Source organism: Vulpes vulpes, chromosome 2 (genome assembly GCF_048418805.1).
Source record: "Vulpes vulpes isolate BD-2025 chromosome 2, VulVul3, whole genome shotgun sequence".
NCBI classification, from domain to species: domain Eukaryota; kingdom Metazoa; phylum Chordata; class Mammalia; order Carnivora; family Canidae; genus Vulpes; species Vulpes vulpes.
In genome coordinates, this window is record NC_132781.1 from 75,749,238 (window position 1) to 75,767,968 (window position 18,731).

At 35.1% G+C, this 18,731-nt stretch overlaps 2 protein-coding genes across 8 annotated transcripts in view; one reads left to right on the plus strand and one right to left on the minus strand.

Annotated features, from left to right (window-relative positions):
• PAICS (phosphoribosylaminoimidazole carboxylase and phosphoribosylaminoimidazolesuccinocarboxamide synthase) overlaps positions 1-18,731 on the minus strand; it is a 69,909-nt gene that overhangs the window by 43,086 nt on the left and 8,092 nt on the right. For 2 of the 6 annotated variants that reach the window (XM_072748943.1, XM_072748945.1), the window contains exons 3-5: positions 2,638-2,724; positions 1,120-1,554; positions 29-118 (exon numbers count right to left, since the gene is read on the minus strand). In XM_072748943.1, coding sequence (XP_072605044.1) covers positions 29-118; positions 1,120-1,554; positions 2,638-2,719 — 607 coding nt within the window. In that variant the 5' untranslated portion in view covers positions 2,720-2,724. Of the gene's footprint in view, positions 1-28; positions 119-1,119; positions 1,555-2,637; positions 2,725-8,066; positions 8,563-18,731 lie in introns of those variants that run through there. The other 4 variants (XM_072748941.1, XM_072748942.1, XM_072748944.1 and 1 more) reach the window with 4 other exon arrangements.
• Positions 1-18,731, plus strand: part of PPAT (phosphoribosyl pyrophosphate amidotransferase) — a 38,472-nt gene that overhangs the window by 15,791 nt on the left and 3,950 nt on the right. For both annotated transcript variants that reach the window (XM_026003579.2, XM_026003578.2), the window contains exons 2-10: positions 10,052-10,118; positions 10,730-10,936; positions 13,130-13,242; positions 13,340-13,485; positions 14,028-14,100; positions 14,607-14,758; positions 15,168-15,295; positions 16,403-16,624; positions 17,707-17,827. In XM_026003579.2, the coding sequence (XP_025859364.1) occupies positions 10,733-10,936; positions 13,130-13,242; positions 13,340-13,485; positions 14,028-14,100; positions 14,607-14,758; positions 15,168-15,295; positions 16,403-16,624; positions 17,707-17,827 (1,159 nt within the window). In that variant the 5' untranslated portion in view covers positions 10,052-10,118; positions 10,730-10,732. The remainder of the gene's footprint in view (positions 1-10,051; positions 10,119-10,729; positions 10,937-13,129; positions 13,243-13,339; positions 13,486-14,027; positions 14,101-14,606; positions 14,759-15,167; positions 15,296-16,402; positions 16,625-17,706; positions 17,828-18,731) is intronic.

An 18,731-nucleotide genomic window follows, 5' to 3' on the forward strand; every position in this document is an offset into this window, starting at 1 on the left:
ACATAAAACCAAAAAAATATTATTTTACCTGTACCAGGACTTTGTTTTACATCTCTGTCTCTTAGGTCTTCTGATATATCACTGACAAAGTCATCTTCTGCTTCATCTCCAGCAATGACTGTGAATATAGTGGGATAGATGGTGGTTTGGTTTTATTCACCTTCAGCATAGTGTTTTAAACTCTAATATGTTATTTTCTCTTTTAAAGTGAGCGTGATGGGGGTGCCTGGGTGGCTCAATCAGTTAAGCATCTATCTGCCTTTGGCTCAGGTCAGGGTCCTGAGATCAAGCTCCACTAAAGTAAACCTCATGCTGAATACTGTGGTTGTCATTTTAATTTCAATGGGATAGGTGGATAGTTCTCAAGCAGACCAGTTTCTTCTCCGCCAGCAAAATATTTCAGGCCTTCTTGCCACCATTTCTCAATCCTCTCTCATTGCCTCCATTTCCCCTAGATACGTATTCATACTCTAAGAATTAGGACTGCATTGTTTATGGCAGATATTAATATCTAGAAACTTTATGGTTAGTAGAGGTCTCTAAGAACATTTTGTCAAGTCTAGAGGAGACACCTGGTTCAAGATTCCAGAAAAACTGAGCTAGAACTTTGATTTCCTGACTCCTGGTCTAGAACTCATTTATGTCATGCTGTCCTATCTTTGTGTGTAATGTATCTCAGTCCTTTGTGTTAAACTTTTTATTAAAGAACTTTATGAAGTGTCCCAGAAGAACTTAGACTTCAAAGTCATTCTCATGTTTTTTTTTTCTAAGTTCTTTAATGCTCTTTTTCTGTTCACTCACAATTTAACCACAATTAATATGAAAACTTGTTTTAACTTCTGCCATTTAGAGTTGCAGTTTTACTTTACTAAAATTGGTCTATTTTTAAACTTGTGGAAATCCAATTTTATTTCATCCTTATGTATGACTCTGTACTATTGTCTGGGTTCTGGAAGAGATTGAATATACATTAAATTGTTCATGATAAATTCAACAATTAGCTTGTTGAATAGTATTTAGTGAAACCTATTTAACTTAAACTATATTCACGTTTTTGGGTTACTAACATTTTTATAGGATTTGGCCTAATGTTCAGGTTACTTTTCTTTGCCTTCCTACCTGACTGTTTCTCTTCTGTTTTTACATTGGCACATCGTGTGGCTTGTTCTTCATCTTGGAATTCGTGTTCTTGTGATTTTTCTCTTTTATTGTATCCCAGAATAGCATCCAACTCAGTAAAAAATTTCATACTCTTAGTTATGCCCTGGTCTTGAGCCATTCTTACAGTCTTGTATTCATGTTTTAAGTTTTTGTACTTTGTTCTGCACTGTTTCCAGTCTCTCTCTATTCCAGATTTCTGAAGCTTGGCAGCAATTTGTTCAAATATCCTTTTATTTCTCACTGTTCCTTCCAGTTGTTGTTGTATATTTATATCAGACCAGATGCCAATTAGAGCCCTAACTTCTGGCACAGTCCAGTGTTTTCCTCCTTCATTTGCTATGGTTGGAATAAAAGTTGGATTATTAGGGGGTTCCATAATTGATGTGGAGTTACCTGTATCAGGTGGGGAGGAAAGAGATGCATATATAGGTTACATACATAAGATAAGTAATTGGATGCAACCTTAGTAAGGAAGGAAATTTTCTCCATGGGAGATGGAAAACCTTAGCTTTTCTCTGAAACTAATGAGGAAATGAAATACAGAACCTGAATCTATTTCTTACCACGACAGTGACTGGCCTTAAAAAAGTTGTTTTTAATTAGTCACATTTTGATCATCTTTTTTCTCTATATTTCTCTTACTCTTCATCCCATTCCTTTGATATGTGGTATGTATATCGGTATATAGTGAATGTTGAGTAATTTTGTATTATTTGTAGAAAGCAATACAATTAGAAAATGGCTCATTAAGGGTAATTTTTATTTGTTTTTTGTTTTGTGATAGGATAGGTGGGAGCAATTTTTATCTCCTCTTAATTTAGTGATTTCCATTGGATACATATCAGTATCTGCTGGGGAGCTTTTGTAAATCACTACTTTGCTATTACCCCCACCTTGCATCCCCAGTTTGTGGTTCTAATGGGCAGTCATGGCTGAGAACCAAAACTATTCACGAGTAAAGGGTTGGAAGAGGCACATTATTTTTCCACTTGGATTAACAACCTTCAGTAAAAATTTAGAAGCAAAATGGTGATTTGTTTGGACTCTGACTGGGTGAATAAAACCATCCCTGACCTCATTGATTTGATATTATTTACTTTCAGTTGTAGAGTTGTTTGTATTAGACCTCAGGAGTGCGAAAGTGACATGTTCATTAAATATTAAGCACCTATTATATATAATTTTGACCACTGTATTCCCTATTATGTTTAAAGAATAAAGGTTGGGAATTTGAAGGCCAATAATACAGGCAGTTTACATTTTGTTAAAGAAATCATTTATTTTAAATAAATCATTATTATTATTATTATTTTTTAGTATAGACTGGTAAAAAAAAAAAGTGGTGGTGGTGGGGGGAAACAAGATAATCCTAAGTGTTTTTATCTGGAAAATCAGCCATTTTCTCAGAAACCAACCTAACTTTCCAATTTGGAATTTGATCAGTTTCATTGTATTTTTTGATCCACAATACTGTACCTAGTTCCATTGGTCTGATATGAGAAACCAAAAGTAAAGGATTTCCTGAGATATCTTCCTTATCTTCTAATGTAACTGACATTTTACCTAGAAAGAGAACAGAATTCCTTTTAGAATAAGTTCTAAGGAAGATAAAAATTGAATTAATATGAATGAGAATGCTAATAGCTTGAACTGAATTTGATCATATGAAGGATTATAAATTTGTGTTAAACATAGATTGTAATAAAACGGTATAAAATAGTTTAAATATGTATTTATAATACGGAAAAATTTAATTTCTTCCATTCACATGGTTAATTTTGAACTTCCACTAGATTTATTTGCTAATTTTATGTTTCTAGAGATGATTGTGGTTTGTATTCATTTAAAAAAATAAAAATAAAAAAATAAATGAAGATTTTTCTTGGGGTGCCTGGGTAGTTCAGTTAAGTTTCTGATTTTTGATTTTGGCTCAGATTATGATCTCAGGATCATGAGATCAAGTCCTGGGCTGGGCTCTGTGCTGAACATGGAGCCTGCTTAAGATTCTCTCTCTGTCTATCTCTGTCTCTGCCCCTCCTGACCCCTCCTCCATGCTCATGCTCTCTCTTTAAAAAAAAAAAAAAAAAAAAAAAGTGAGTGTCTTCATTATTTTGTGCTTTAGGTACTTTAACATAACAGGCACAAGGGATCCCTGGGTGGCGCAGCGGTTTAGTGCCTGCCTTTGGCCCAGGGCGCGATCCTGGAGACCCGGGATCGAATCCCACGTCGGGCTCCCGGTGCATGGAGCCTGCTTCTCCCTCTGCCTGTGTCACTGCCTCTCTCTCTCTCTCTCTGTGACTATCATAAATAAATAAAAATTAAAAAAAAAAAGATTTAAAAAAAAACATAACAGGCACTTGATAAATGATAGTAGCAATCAATGTAAGACAGAGGTTTCATAATGAGATAATCAGAAAATCTTCTTTAATTGGTATATGGTCAAATAGCTAAAATTTATATGTATCTTTTATAATTAGCTAATTGGTACATACTAAACTTTCCAGAAATTTATCTAAGTTATGCTTAAATGGACCAAGGAATGTGCCATTTAAAAGAACCATGCCAACCTTGAAAAATGAAAATGGCCCTCCCTTGATCTCCTGGTTTTATTTTTTATAAAATGAGGCACAGACTACTTTTAAAGTAATCAAATGAGGAGGGTAATAGGAAAAACTAAAATATATCTTTCAAAGGAACCCAGCATATAGAATTTTGGATTCAGTTGGCACATGTGAAGATGAATCATAATTATAACAAGGCTGAAACTGATCATGAGATAGGGTAGTTAAGTAGGTTTTGATTACTTTTTTGTAACTTTCTGAATCAGAGAGTTATTCATCTATCATTTTCATGTTTTTTCAATATTGTTTTACTGAGTAACAAATACCATTCTTTTACTTTACATTAGGAGAGCAAATGTTAGTTATGATTTCAATGGCATGAATATTTAAAATTACAATTCACTATTTGGAGGCATTCCATTAAAAAGTAAGAAAAGGGGCAGCCCTGGTGGTACAGCAGTTTAGCGCCACCTGCAGCCCGGGGTGTGATCCTGGAGACCCAGGATCCGAGTCCCTCGTCAGGCTCCCTTCGTGGAGACTGCTTCTCCCTCTGCTTGTGTATCTGCCCCTCTCTCTCTCTCTCTCTCTCTCTCTCTCTGAATAAATTAAAAAAAAAATCTTAAAAAAACAAGAAAAGGAATGTTTGTCATCTTAAAGATTATATTAGGGATTTCTATTTTAAAATAGAATAACATGAAAAATAAGGGAGGTACTACTGTTTTCAAATGGCATGTAGATGGGAATATGGAAAATGAAAGTCTGTAGTTACATAAGAATTTTTATTTAAGAATTCTCTTTAAGAAAATATATAAAAAAAAGAAAATATGATATACCTGGTTAATTTAACATGTGAGCTTCATGAGGAGAACAATAAGGAAAGAGGGGAGAGTTTGCTATTCTATTATCTGATTTAGGGCCTACTTTTATGTTTGTTTGTTTTTCTCCTAGTTTTATGTTTGTTGAAAATAGCCGATGCTAAACATACAGGTCAGAGTAAAAAAGAAAAGCTCTCTTCCCAGCTGTTTCAGGTGTAATTTTTTCTTAGATTGATCCCAAAATTATATGAAGGAGCCTCATGCATGTGCTGGAGGTTTTAAACTGAAACTCTTAACTCATTATCTCTGCATCTGTATCAAGTAAGAGGAGGGAAATAGAGTGGAAATTTGGTCACCCAAGGAATGATTCTGCGGCAGCAGTAGGTCAAAGGTATTCTGAGGTTGAGTATGATTATAATTTCCAGAACATGAAGTCTCTTAAGAGTTTGTATTTGAGTTCTTTGCCAAGGCTTAGTCAGACTACCTGCTGCCTAACGGAGGGAACCAGATCCTCTGTCCTTACCACTTGCATGAGGTTGATCCCAACAGTGGAAAAGGCACATTCATTTTCTTCCCTTCTTCAGTTTATCATACACCAATAAAAATTTTGCTGGTTCCGCCATAGAAAAACCAGAAGACATTATAAATGAATCAGACCTGGAGAAAGGAGCGCTTTCTAAGCCTTAGAAAAGACTGTTTGATTGCATTAAAAACTTGGACTCTATAGGTCAAATAAAAATCAACCAAAATTGTAAGGCAAAAGGGATCATGCAATTTCTAAGACCTCAGTTGACATGAACAGTTTTTTGTAAAATACATAGAAAACTGTTCATATCACTAGTAATTAGACAAATGCAAAATAAAAGTTACTGAATTAGCACACTTTATTATTTGTTAAATTAGGAAAGTTTCTCTCCCAGTTTAACCCCTCCCTATGATCTGATATGACAAGGTTCTTCTATAAAAGGGACAGTCTCACTATTAATAAAAAACAATTCTTTTGGAAAGCAGGTTTTTTTTTTTTTAAGTGTTTTAAAGTAATCATACCCTTTCTGACCAATAACTGAACTTCTGATAGTCTCTCCTAAAGTAGTAATGTTAAATATGGACAAAAGGTATTGATTGTAGCACATTTCTCTAGGGGGCCAAAATAAACTCTGATATGCACTCACTTAAAAATTATGGAATCATTAAGTATATTTAATCCTGAATTACAATTAATTCTAGGTATAATACAAGGATTATTACTAAAGTAAACAGAATGGGGCAGCCCAGGTGGCTCAGGGGTTTAGCGCCGCCTTTGGCCCCGGGTGTGATCCTGGAGGCCCCGGGATGGAGTCCCAAATGGATGAGTCCCACATCGGGCTCCCTGCAGGGGGCCTGCTTCTCCCTCTGCCTGTGTCTCTGCCTCTGTGTGTGTGTATGTCTCTCTCATGAATGAATAAATAAATTCTTTAAAAAAATAAAGTAAACAGAATGCTAATGTGCTTATAATTGTGTAATTTAAAAAGTTTAAACAACAACCAGTGGCATTGTGGATGATCTGTGGGAAGGGACTGAAAAGTAGGGAGACCAGTTAAGAGGTTATCTTACATTACATGTGATAGATGAAGTTCTGCATAGTGGTAATGAGAATGGAACAGAGAAAAACTTTAAAAAAAAAATTTTTTTTTTTTTAATTTATTTATGATAGTCACAGAGAGAGAGAGGCAGAGACACAGGCAGAGGGAGAAGCAGGCTCCATGCACTGGGAGCCCGATGTGGGATTCGATCCCGGGTCTCCAGGATCGCGCCCTGGGCCAAAGGCAGGCGCCGAACAGCTGCGCCACCCAGGGATACCGGAACAGAGAAAAACTTATGAAACATGTCAGTAGATTTTTTTTTTTTTTTTTTTTGAGGACTTAGTGACTGACCAAAGGTCAAAGGCATCTCAAATGTTTCTGTAAGTGATTGGACATACAGTGATAGTAAGGTAGAAGTAATTTGTAGGAGGATCAGTCCTGAATGAAGGAAGAGTATATATAGTTTTAGAATTTGGGGTTTGAGATACCTTAAACATACCCTAAGGTTAAGTGGTAATTATGGGCCCTCTGCTTATAAGTGAAAATGGGGAATTTGGAGCCAAGGGGGTATCTAAATTAGAAGGAAATCCTGTTAAGTGGAGAATAGACAGACACACAGACGAGAAAGACAGAAACAGATGTGCACGGGGGTGGGTAGGAGGGGGGAGGAGTGAAGGTGACACAGAGACACAAAAGTGGCAAAAAAAAAAGTGAAGACAGAGCACCCACATCTTCATTATACCAATACCAACCTATGGTTAAAACCAAAGCTTTTCAGAAGCTGTGTGATTTACTTATCATTAATCAATATTAAAAGCATTCAAATAATGGAGAGTGCAGGATGATTAATTGAATAAAATAATGTTACTGCTATTTAACTTGACAATAACTGCAAAGCTTCCTCAGAATTTGGTATCAGAAATGTAAAGGGAGTTTGTTAAGTGGAGTGGATTTTTTACCAAATGATTTATTATTGAGCTTTATAAACTCGAAGTTCAGAGTAATAACCTCATTAACCTAATTAACCGAGCTTTAACTTCTATCATGTTACTTCCCTTTCCCATTTGGTATCTTTATTCTACCACTGTAACCATTTTCTACTGGCTGTTACATTTATTCATTGTGTCCTCCTTTCTGAGGCTACACATCACTGACTGCATGAGCATATAGCTCAGCACTTTGCAGGCAGTAGGTATTCAGAGCTTTTGAATTGAATTGAACAACTCTGTTCTTAAAATAGCATCTGTAAAGACTTTGGCTATGGGAAAAATCTCCTTATTGCCACTGTTTTTCCAGCTTTCCCTAGTGATACATTAGTGATACAGACCTAGCAAATTCTATGTAAATAGTTCAGGCTTAACAACACAGCAGGTCAAGAACCTTATTTTAATATCTGAATCATTTAATCATAAATCATTTAATCTAGCCAATCTGTTTTTGTTTTGCTTATTGTTAAAATGGAGCTTTCTTCCAAATGAGTAATGAAGAATTTATTAGTTCCTACTATTTCAGTGCTTTTATTGATAAATTAAGAAAATGGGAACATAAATACAGAGCAGAAAGTTCTGTCTTGTTTGGAGATGTGGAGAAGTAACAGTGGAGAAATGTATTGGTTTTTTTCCTTTTGCCACTCTTAAAATTTTTTTAAATCTAAAATATTTTCAAAACCCAATCCATTTTCCAAAAAACATACCAGGCATGCTTAAGGAGCAGTTGGCGTTAGTGGTTAATGCTATTATCTTTTTTAAGTGGTTAATGTTATTTTAATGTGTTTTTCAGTATCACAAATTTAAAAAGTGGAGGTATTTAATCTTTTAAAAAATTTTACCTTGTGCAAAATAGCGTAACAGGCCAGTTGTTTTTCTCAACATGATATTCCAGACTATGTTTTATCATATGGACTCAGAAATCCTGTACTCTTATAGTTTGTTAGGTAAAAACAAAATAATGCTACTTTTTCTTTTTACCTTCAGTGGTCTCTGAAGCTGTACTTTGGCTCAGCGTTGCCAGGCACCTGCCATTTGCATCTTCCTCTGTTATTTGTGTGGCAGGTTCATACTGCAGGATCGCATCCAAATCATGGAAGAACTTCATAGTTTTAGAGCTGTCTCCAGAGTTATGAGCATATTTAACTGTTCTATATTCATATTTGAGATTTTTGTACTTTGCCCGGCACTGTTTCCAATCTCTGTATACTCCTAGTGCTTGCAGCCTTTTAGCAATGTAAATAAATATTCCTTTATTTCTTAGTGTTCCATAAAGTTGTTTCCGTATATTTTTTTCTGCCCAGACACTTAGCAAAGCTTTAACCTCTTCTTCAGTCCAGTGCTTTCCTGCTCCACTCTCCATGTTGAAAGTGACCTGGAAATGATTCACTATTTCTAGCCAAGGTTTTGTTTCCTAGGAAACCAGACGGCTGGTTGTCAATAAGCTCCAAAGAGCTGAAAAGATCTAGTTTAACTGGCTCAAGCTGCCTGAGGGGAGTAACTTGAGAAACTGCCAAATAAGCAGGCTTTGTGATTAAAGAAGCCTAGACCTAAATGATTCCTAACGTTTTTCATTTCAGCTTAAGGGAAAATTACCTTGAGATGAACAGGAGGGAAAACCGTTTTTAAATTTCTTTTCTTACATAATTTACTCTAGTTTACCAAAGATTGTTGATTTTTTAGAAATTAATTTAGAAGTGGTTAGCAGAGGTTCTTTCTGCCCTAAGATTTATAGCTAACATTGATTTTTTTTCCCCCTCTAATACAAATCATTTTGTCTTCTAGCATAGGTTAACAGTAAAGTGAAATAGTGAAATGACCACATCATTTCACTAAAGAAATCCTATGTCACAAATGATTCAAATGTGTAGGGTATATAGTGTTATGCATATTTATATAATGTATTGATAATTCAGTAAATTTATAATTTTTTTAGATTTTTGCTTTGCTGGTATACTTAATGTAGTTTTTCTTATTAAAATGCCCAAAAAACAACTACAGTGTGTAATTTAGAAAAAGATCCAGTTTGCCAAATAAGTCAATATATCAATTTTAATGCATATATACATATATTAGAGGTTTACTTTTTATTTCTACCCTGATATACTTTGGAACAAAAATTTGCCAATAAACATTTAATATTTGTAGCATTTGTTCGGAACTACTAAAAATTGTGGAACATTTAGAACCTTTATTTTATCACTTGATACTCCACAGTAGTACAGACCCCCTGAAGTCATATTGTGTGTTATGCTACCTCTAACTTAGCTTTTGCTTTCTTCTCTATATCGTCACCTAAAAATACTGACATAGGACATGAATTACAAGTACCTGATCAGCTTAGGGTTTTTATAAGCAGCATTTATTTGTGTGTGTGTGTGGTAACTAAAGTGATAGATACTTGTTGGGGAAAAAAAAGTGGTAAGTGCAGAAAAGCAAAGCAAAAACCTCAAAAATAAATGAATTTTGTTCATGATTCTAGTACCCACAACTAAGCATTTTACCTGCTAATTTATTTGGAGATTTACATTTTTATCTACATACTCAACTTCATTTAGAGGTCACATAGTATCAGAAGCTCAAGTTCTCTAGCCTCAGATTATGTTCTCATCCTGGCTATGCTACCACTTTCTGTTTGACATTTGGCAAGTTACTTAACTTCTGTTTCTTTAGTGTCCTTATCTGTAAAATGGGAATAACAATCATAGTATCTATTTCAAAAGATTGTTGTGAGAGTGTAATAAGTTAGATCATTCGTGTAAATGCTTAGGACAGTGCCTGGCATGTTAGTTAGAACTCAATATTATCTGCTGCTATTGCTAGTCCTATCATCATGAATAGAAGTAGCACTAGCATGTAATGTGTTGTCACCTCCTGGTGGCTCTTGAGAAAAGTAATGCTTCATAAAGAAGCTTATCAGTGTGGTAAATTTAAATTTAACAGTTGATGCCTTTTTATATTCACAGGGGTCAGGAGAGTGCTGGTATTGTGACCAGCGATGGGAATTCAGTACCAACATTCAAAACACACAAGGTATATTTGAACATAATGAAATGTCAATAATAACGATAACAATAGCTAGATGATAACTAGTTTGTTGGTGGGGGAAGGAAATTTGAATAATATGCATATAAAAGTCATACTCTGGATCAGCCATTTCAGTTTGTCATATAAGAGTGCATTTCTTTTCACCCGATAGTTTGCTAGACTGACTCCTTGAAACAGGCCAGTTACTTAAATATTTTAACATGCTTTGAATTTTTAAAATGCAATTGATTATATTTGACAAATTGTATTGTTTAGTACATCTGTTCTTCAATGTTTTAATGAAAAGTATCTCATAAAACAAGTACTTCAACATTATGAATGTATTAAATGCTATTGAATTGTTTACCTTAAAATGGTTAATTATGTTATGTGAATTTCACCCCAAATTTTTTCCCAAAAAGAGGTTTTATGGTTTTTAAAATTAGGTTAGTCTTTATTTAAGACTAGAATTTGGAGCACAAGGGAATTAAGTGAAGTGCATTGTCTAATTTGGGATTGCCTGAGCAGAAGCTTTATGAATGCCTTTACTCACTAGGGCCACAAGTCTGTTGTGTTTTTTTTTTTTCTAAGATGAGTTTTTACTTTGACTTTGCAAGGGAATGGGTCTTGTAAATCATGTCTTTACTCAAGACAATTTGAAGAAATTATATATTTCAAACCTTGGAATCGGACACACAAGATACGCCACTACAGGAAACTGTGAATTAGAAAATTGTCAGCCCTTTGTTGTTGAAACACTTCATGGGAAAATAGCTGTGGCACATAATGGCGAATTGGTAAATGCTGCTCAATTAAGGAAAAAGGTAAGTTTTTAAGTGCATTTTTTCATTAGGATAAATTAATGAAATGAATTTTTCGGGGATCTTGGTGCAGGATATTTTCTAATTGTTGCCACCTGTTACATAACACCTTTGTTACATAACAAAGGACAACTGTGTTAGAATTACCTGAAGTATTTGTTAAAATTACAGACTCTAAAATACCACCCCAGAGTCTGGGGTTGGAAGGGTGGTCAGGCTGCATAAGGTGATTCTCATGTACTGCTTTGGAGATTTGGAAAAGTTAATTTATGGTTGTCGTTAGAAAAATTTGGGATGCCTGGGTGGCTCAGCGGTTGAGCGTCTGCCTTCAGCCCAGGGTGTGATCCTGGAGTCCCAGGATCAAGTCCCACGTTGGGCTCCCTGCAGGGAGCCTGGTTCTCCCTCTATCTGTGTGTGTCTCTGCCTCTTTGTGCCTCTCATGAATAGATAAATAAAAAAATAAAAGAAACAGAAAACTTAGGGTTTATTGACTCTTCGTAACCCTTCAGCTTTGTCCTTATGTTCAAAGCATAAGAAGAAAATGGAATATGTGAACTTGAAGATAACAAATACAAGAAAAAATAATTTGGAAACAATTATAGGAAACCACTTGGGAAGGGCAAAAGAGTTTAATTATGTTCTCTTTTGTTCATAGTATGTTATTTGGAGCATTCTGTATTACTTTGTGCCTATACCTTTATTTGTCATCATGTCATCTTTTTTTTTTAATTACTTTGTATCTTTATATTTCTGATAGCTTAATTTTCCATTCTTGCCATTCATTTATTGATGCCAAATTTCTTTTGGTTCACTGGATTCTGATAATCTTGATCTGGTAACCTTGCAAATAAAAAAAAAAAAATCTCAGGTGGTATTCATTAACAGGATGGTTCTACCATACATACACACACAATTATCTCCTTAGCATTCTAGAACCAGGCATTGTATATGGGATAAGTAGTGACAGAAGTCAAACAATGGTGAATTTTAGTGGGTGAAAATATATTTTAGAACCATGCTTCCATACCACTCATTATCCTTTTATTTTCAATTCTAGCTTTAGTTATTTCCCAGAGCTTTCTTCTGCCCTTTTCTTAGGCTCTGGTATTATAATGATATTGAAATCTTTTTCTTCCCCCAAGTGAAAAGAGAATTTTTTAATTTATACAATCAGAAGAAGTGAAAATTACTAAAAAAAACAAAAAACAAAACAAAACAAAACAAAACAAAATACAAACAAGTGATGACACTTAGAGTAACCATTAAAAGTTCAATTCTGAACAATACCTAGCTCATTCTTTGTAGACATAACCCCTTACCTAGATGCCGGATTTTACTTCTACATATTTAGCTGTTTACTAAAAATGTTCTATAGTATGAGTTTAAACTCAGCCTGTACATCTTAATGGGGATGTTCTTATCCTGGGCAGTCTTGCTCAGAACCTTAAAATCATCAGGAGAGTGCTCAACCAATTTTATTACATCTTATGTGTTTAATTGTTCAGTATGGCTAGTTCCTTTCCTCTGTTCTATAAGTGATGATCAGTGGAGGTGGGTAGCCACCAGCACTACCACCGATAAACCTGGCTTGAGAGGCCCCACTGTAGTGTGCTACTTTTAAGGGAATGTGTCCTATTAGGATTGTCAAGGGCTTAAAATGTTAGAATCACAATTCCAAATTCTTGTGCCTTCTCTACTACCCCCCACCTTTATTGCAGGTCTACGTTCCTTCAAACTTAGTTTTCAAAAGCTATTCTATATGCTTCCTAGAACACTTTTTCCTTGCTTAAAAACCTTCAGAGAGGGGCTCAGTCAGGTAAGCGTCTGCCTTTTTAGCTCAGGTCATGATCCCAGGGTCCTGGCATGGAGCCCCACATAGGGCTCCCTGCTTAGCGGGGAGCCTGCTTCTCCCTCTCCTTCTGCCTTTCCCCCTGCTTGTGCTCTCTCATTGTCTTTCATATAAATAAATAAAATCTTTTAAAAAAAAGAAAATCACAAAATCTTCAGAAACTTCTTCCCATTGCCTCCAGCAGTGATTCTCCATTACTATATACACATCATTAGTAGAGTGCAGGATTTTCATAACTGAAAATTCACACAATACCTGACTTCTTTGTATAATGGTGGGCTGTTGGGTGTAGAAGGGTCAGGTGGAGCTTTCCCTCTAATGATTACACTTTTCTCCATTCTTAATAGCTTCTGCGGCATGGTATTGGTTTGTCAACAAGTTCTGATAGCGAAATGATTACCCAGTTACTGGCATATACACCTCCTCAGGAACAAGATGGTACCCCAGATTGGGTAGCAAGGTAATTGTAAAACTAGGTTAATCTCACAGCTCTGGTAACGAGCGCTGCCTTGCATGTGTTTATAACTGAAATTATTCATTCAATTATTTAATTCTAGGATTAAGAACTTAATGAAGGAAGCACCCACAGCATACTCCCTGCTTATAATGCACAGAGATGTTATTTATGCAGTACGAGATCCTTATGGAAATCGTCCTCTATGCATTGGAAGTCTTATTCCTGTATCTGATATAAATGATAAAGGTAATAAATACGCTTCAGAAGAAATATAATTTCATAGTGCTTTTCCATGTCATTGTCCTACTGTTGGCACACCCTCAATTCATTAGATAAAGGAAGCTTATGAATGAGAAGGAACTAAGTAAAAAAGAAAAATATGAGAGTTTTTAAGGTACATTTCCTTGAGTATGAGCCATTTTAAAAAATTTAATGAGACATTCCTGTTTTGTCTTGTCTGAATTACCTATTCATATCCTTTGATCAGCTTTTTCATTTGATCATAGTATGACTTCAGTGATTTTCTTTTTGACTTATTTGATGTCTATTTGAACTGTAAAATCAGATTTTGAAAAAATTCTGGTATCATTTTATCTTGGCTCGAGTCAAATGAAGATCAATGGCTTTTTTTCTTTTCAAACTTATTTAAATTCTAGGTAGTTAGATCCATATGCTCTTAAAGTCATAGAATTTTTTTAAAATTTATTTTGTGTTAACTGTTCTTTGAAACAGGTAGTCTCTTGTAAAATTTCTTGAATCCTTTAACTATATTGCCTTGTGATTTACAGAGAAAAAGTCTTCAGAAACAGAAGGATGGGTGGTATCTTCAGAATCTTGTAGCTTTTTATCAATTGGCGCAAAGTAAGTTTTGTTTCACTCAACATATTTACTTTTTCCACATCAGTAAAAAAAAATTTTTACATAAAAATTTTCTTTCTGTTGTCTGTAAGAAGACAAATCTATAAATACAGTTTCTTTTGTACATTGTATTTAGCAGTTGCACTGACTTTTAATGCTCCAGTGATTCCTTCTAATTCTGAAACTGGCATCTTGTTTTCACAATACCATGAGACATATTTTGGAAAGGAAGATCTCCTCCAGAAGGAGTAGTTATGATCAAAAAATTTAAGCAAGAATAAAAATGTTCTCTTTAACTTCTACTAAAACTCAGTAAAACTTAGGGCTTTTTTTTTTTTACTCAGAATTAGAATTTAGGGGTAATATATATACATACTAGATTTATTGCTGGAGGAATATTACTTGTTTATTAAGCTATCTCTTAAACTGAATCACTTTTCCTTTATAAGGGAAGGGACTCTGTGTGTACTTCGTAGTTAAGTCTTCTTTCTTTAACACTGTTTCCCAAGATACTACCGTGAAGTCTTGCCTGGAGAAATTGTGGAAATAACAAAACGTAGTGTCCAAACTCTTGATATTATACCAAGGTCTGAAGGAAACCCGATGGCTTTTTGTATCTTTGAATATGTTTATTTTGCAAGACCAGATAGTATATTTGAAGGTAAATAAAATATCTTTAACTGTTTATATGTGTCATTTATCTCACTAAAATGTGGCAGTCTTGGTTTAAAGGCTTACCTCTTTGGAGGCACATTGCTATATGTTGTGGATATGGGACTAAACCTACAAGTCAGATGGTCACTATATTTGCATTCATTTGAGTCCTAAATTTTGTTTTCCTTTTAGGAGTAAAGATTATGATTTCAGATGTGTATTAAGGCCAGTTGTTTTTTTGGTTTGGGTTGGGTTTTTTTTGGAATAGTGAATGCCCCACTTTATTACTTTAGTTGTTTTATATGTTTTACTTTACTTTTTATACTCACTGTATAGTGATCTAACAAGCTAATTTTCTTAGAATAATAATATCATGTTAAGTAAAAATAATCCATTTCCTTTTCCAAACATTCCAGACCAAATGGTTTACACAGTAAGGTATCGTTGTGGTCAGCAGCTGGCAATTGAAGCACCTGTGGATGCAGATTTGGTTAGCACTGTTCCGGAATCTGCTACACCTGCTGCTCTTGGTTATGCAGGAAAGGTATTTTCTCTTGACATGCAGGGAAATGTTCTTGTAGCACTGACGTTAGAAATCCTTGTATATATAACAAGAAACTTATCAATATATGACAAGGAAAAAGAAAATGTTGGATCCTTTACAAGAGTTACTTTTCCAGCCTTTTCATTCAGTGGTGCTGTTTTAGTGGAGTCCACCCAAAGATTAGCAGCATGATCCCCTTCATTTAAAAAGATAACATCCTGAATATATATAATTTAGTGGTAATATTTACTTATTATTAAAATCTATTTCATGAAGTGCCCTCAGTAACCACAGGTATATCTGTGCCCTATTTAGTATGGGTGATAATAAAGCCATTTATATTCATTTTGTGTAATGTTTTAAAATTTATTTATTTATTTTAAGTGGGCTCCATGCCCAGTGTGGAGCTTACCATGGGGCATGAATTCACAACCCTGAGATTAAGACCTGAGCTGAGATCAAATGCCCATTGGTTGACTGCACCACCCAGGCACGCCTTTTTTAATTCTTTTTTTATGTAATGTTTTTAGTACTATGCTTAATTTCATTTTTCATAAGCACTTAGATTACATAACTAGTGATCTTGGGGTGTCCTACTCAGCATTCAGTATGTTGAAAAGTTTATTAGTTTTTAAAAGAAAAATATGCATACATTTTAGATTAGTATTACATTGGAAGATGGGTGAATCACTTCCTGTGCCCTCAAAAAGCATATCCTTTGCATTATGGGTTTAATTCATTTTTTGCTGATAATTTTTAGTTGCTGTGAATTTTTCTGACAGTGATTTATTATTTGTCATGTCTTCACATGTTTAGTATTCTCTTCCAAGACAGAGAAATATTTGTTTAAGAGAGAAGCTTTGTAACTTCTGGCAAAAGGAATTGGTTTTCCCACTGAGTATATTACCTTGAATGATTTTCCTTTTTGCCTTTTTTTCTCTGCAGTTTCAATAGTGAAAGAAAACTGTAATCTGTTGTTGGAGACTTCAGAATAGCAATTTAAAATGTTTGCTTATATGTTATAACGGAAGCATGACCTAGAGAAAATAGGAACCTAGAGTTCTCTATTTAATGCAGCTCATTGTCCTTTTATTTCTTGTCTATTAGTGTGGGCTTCCATATGTGGAAGTGCTATGTAAAAACCGGTATGTAGGAAGAACCTTCATTCAACCAAACATGAGGTTAAGACAACTTGGTGTTGCAAAAAAATTTGGAGTATTGTCGGACAACTTTAAAGGCAAAAGAATTGTTCTTGTAGATGATTCAATTGTACGAGGCAATACCATCTCGCCCATAATAAAATTGCTCAAAGAATCTGGTGCAAAAGAGGTAAGTAATATTAAATATACCTATCCTAAAGCATCAATAATTAATAATATGATACTGGCATAAAAATCGCAATTTATTTTTTTTATTTTTTTAAAGATTTTATTCATAGAGACAGAGAGAGAGAGAGAGGCAGAGACACAGGCAGAGGGAGAAGCAGGCTCCATGCAGGGAACCCGATGTAGGACTCGATCCCAGGTCTCCAGGATCACGCCCTGTGCCGAAGGCAGTGCTAAATTGCTGAGCCACCCGGGCTGCCCCTATAAAATTATTTTTAAAAACTAAATCCACAAAATAGAATGCTTTTTGTTTTTAGAGCATTTCTCTTTTTGAAGATGCAGAACAAATCCTATTGCAATACATTTGCCACACTGGGTTATGTTTTTAAGTCTCAAAGCTTATGCTAACTCTAAATATCTCAGTAATTCAAATTACAGAAGTGAGATATCATTTACAATAGTTGAATGGATTAAAAAATAAAATCTCTTGTAGGAGAAAGTGGCATGGAAAGCAGTGACAGTCTTTCTAGAAAGCCTTACAGATAATTAGGATTATGAGGGACGCCTGGGTGATGCAGTAAGTTCAGACAGAGTCTGACTCTCGGTTTCCACTCAGGTCATAGTCTCAGGGTCATGAGACCAAGCTCTGTGTTGGGTTCTGTGCTCAGTGTGGAGTCTGCTTGGGACTCTTTCCCTCTCTTTTTGCTCCTCCTGCTCCTGTGCTCGTGTGCCCTCTCTCTCTCTAAAATAAATCTTTTTTTTTTTTTTAAGGTAATTGTGATTATGAGTTTCCAGCTTGTTAATGACTATTTTCATGATTACGATAATCTCCTTAGAATTCTTAGATTTTTATTTTTTTATTTTTGAGAGATATAGTGTGTGTGAGGGAGTCTTAAGCTAAGTGTGGAACCTGATTTGGGGCTGACAACCCTGAGATCAGACCTGAGCCAAAATCAGGAGTTGGGAAAAAAAAAAAAAAATCAAGAGTTGGACTCCTTCCTAACCAATTGAGCCACCCATGTGCCCCTTGCACAATTATCCTTAAAATGAATGTGAAAGTAATGTGTGAAATGATTTTTCTCTAAGGTACACATTAGAGTGGCTTCACCACCAGTTAGATATCCATGCTTTATGGGAATAAACATACCAACAAAAGAAGAGCTTATTGCCAATAAACCTGAATTTGAACATCTTGCAAAATATCTGGGTAGGTATTAAAGTTTCTGTAAACTTTATTAACAGAGAAAATCCAAAGCTTATCAGTCTTTACAGTTGTAATAAAAAAATGTCCAGTATTTGTTAAAAATATGTGTTGTATGACATGTTGAGCAGATATTCAACAGTATTCTGAATAATAGAGTGCCTGGTGTCTGTAGACACCAGGGTGTTATTTTAGAGACGTAGGCCAAGGTCAGGTGAAAGGAAGAAAGGCTTTCCAGGTAGAGAGAACTGTAGGCATATCAGTTAAAGCCTTCCAAAGATTAGATCCCAAGAAAAACAAAAACTTTACCACAGATTGTAATAAAATAGTTTGGATGTGGGTACAAATTGAAAAGTGAAAACTAGTGTAGGGTTATATTTATTTTTATTTTTATTTTTTTTAGTGTAGGGTTATTTTTAATAATGAAGTCAGCAGACTTGGTGATCTAGGTTATCCTGGATAAGACATTTGTTTTTCAAATTAGATGAGATAAACTATTTAAATGTCACACAGATGTTTAGCCAGTGTACCTTGGTACCTCGACACTGGTTGATTATGGCTTATGTTTCTTTTGACATGCCTATGCCTTACCACTTAAATATTTTGAATATCACCCAATTTTTTTTTTTTTAATTTTCTTAATTATTTATTTATGTAGTCATACAAAGAGAGAGAGAGAGAGAATGGCAGAGACATAGGCAGAGGGAGAAGCAGGCTCCATGCACCGGGAGCCTGACGTGGGATTCGATCCCGGTCTCCAGGATCGCGCCCTGGGCCAAAGGCAGGCGCCAAACTGCTGCGCCACCCAGGGATCCCTGAATATCACCCAATTGATACCTTATTGTGAACACTTACTCTGTGCCAGGAAGATACCCATATTATTATAATATCACAGATACTCTGCAGTTAG